This window comes from Dipodomys ordii, unplaced genomic scaffold (genome assembly GCF_000151885.1).
Source record: "Dipodomys ordii isolate 6190 unplaced genomic scaffold, Dord_2.0 Scaffold66, whole genome shotgun sequence".
NCBI classification, from domain to species: domain Eukaryota; kingdom Metazoa; phylum Chordata; class Mammalia; order Rodentia; family Heteromyidae; genus Dipodomys; species Dipodomys ordii.
The window spans coordinates 497,740-498,981 of record NW_012267282.1 but is presented as its reverse complement, the minus strand read 5'-3'; the positions used below and the strand labels follow the sequence as shown (position 1 = coordinate 498,981).

At 65.3% G+C, this 1,242-nt stretch overlaps 1 protein-coding gene across 1 annotated transcript in view; it reads right to left on the bottom strand.

The window, feature by feature from the left end:
- Window positions 1-489: 489 nt before the first annotated feature.
- Galnt9 (polypeptide N-acetylgalactosaminyltransferase 9) overlaps window positions 490-1,242 on the bottom strand; it is a 38,547-nt gene continuing 37,794 nt past the window's right edge. The window contains exon 10 of the mRNA XM_013023032.1: window positions 490-636. Within this exon, the coding sequence (XP_012878486.1) occupies window positions 490-636 (147 nt within the window). The remainder of the gene's footprint in view (window positions 637-1,242) is intronic.

Here is a 1,242-nt window from a genome sequence, read left to right as displayed (position 1 = left end):
ACTGGCCATTCCTAAATGTGTGACCAGGGCAGACGTGGTCTCCTGGCCTCTAACCAGACCACAGGGCCGCTCTGGTCCGGCGATGGTAAGTGGGCCAGGAAGGGGCCGCCAGTCGGGAGGTGTCGGCCGGCTGGGTGGAAGGGGCGTCTGGTGCAAAGACGCTGCCCGGCCTCGGCTCTGGGCAGCAGGGATGGCACTGTGGGGGTATGTACAGGGAACTGGCACATGCGGGAGGTGGCTGTCCGGTGGCCTGTCTGGGAACACCATAGAAAAGGCACGTGGTTCGGCATTGGCGTGCTCTGTCTCAGATCTCCTGTCCCAGGAGACGCTGCTCCTGGCCTGGGGCCGATGCCACCGGCTGCTTGGCTTCCACGGTCCTGGGAGACAGGGCCCAGTCCCGCTCTTGGTCTGTAGGGTCTGCAGAGACAGGTGCCCACCCATGCCCCCGCCCAGGTCCACAGGGCTCTGCGCTGGGCGGAGAAGGAAGGGTCAGTGCCGCCCATGCTTGATCCAGTTTCTGATCATCCACTTCTGCCCTGAGCACCTCTGCACCACTAGCCGCAGCCCGAAGTTGGCATCCTTGGACATTTCCACCTCCAGGCACCGGCCAGTGTCACGACTCACAATGGGACCGCTCTGCGGAGAAGCTGAGCTGGTACGGAAGCTCACCTTCCGGACAAGAGGCCACCGTGCCAGCCCCGCCCGGCCCCACGCTGTCACCACAGCATCCTAGGGACCCTGTCCTCTGGTCTGTCTCGTCAGGCCCTGCTGCAAGCCTGCCCTGCTCCCTGTTCTCTGGTCCACAGACACTCCAGAATGGCCCAGGCCTGGGGACCGGCCTTCCCCCGGGGCTCCTCAGCACCTTTGGTCACCAGCGGCCTGGCCCAGGCCCCTGGGGACCCCAGCGGCAATGGAGGTGGAACTCCAGCGACCCGAGCAAGCAAAGTGGTGGCTCACGCCACAGCTGAGGAGCATGCTGCCCTCCAGGACAGTGGACCCACTCCTGACTGCCAAGTACTGCCCCAGGGAAGTCGGGCAGGGGACGGGGACACTCAGGGGACACACCTGCCTGCCCTCATTCTGCCAGCCTGACTGGATGGAGAAAGATGGGCAAGACTGGTCCTGAGTATGGGAGGGCAGTGCATAGGCCCGCCATGGAGACTGCCAGCAGTCTATCTCCCTCTCCCGCCCCCACCACGCTGCCCCACGCTGCCCCACGCTGCCACCCCACCAGCTAGCCGC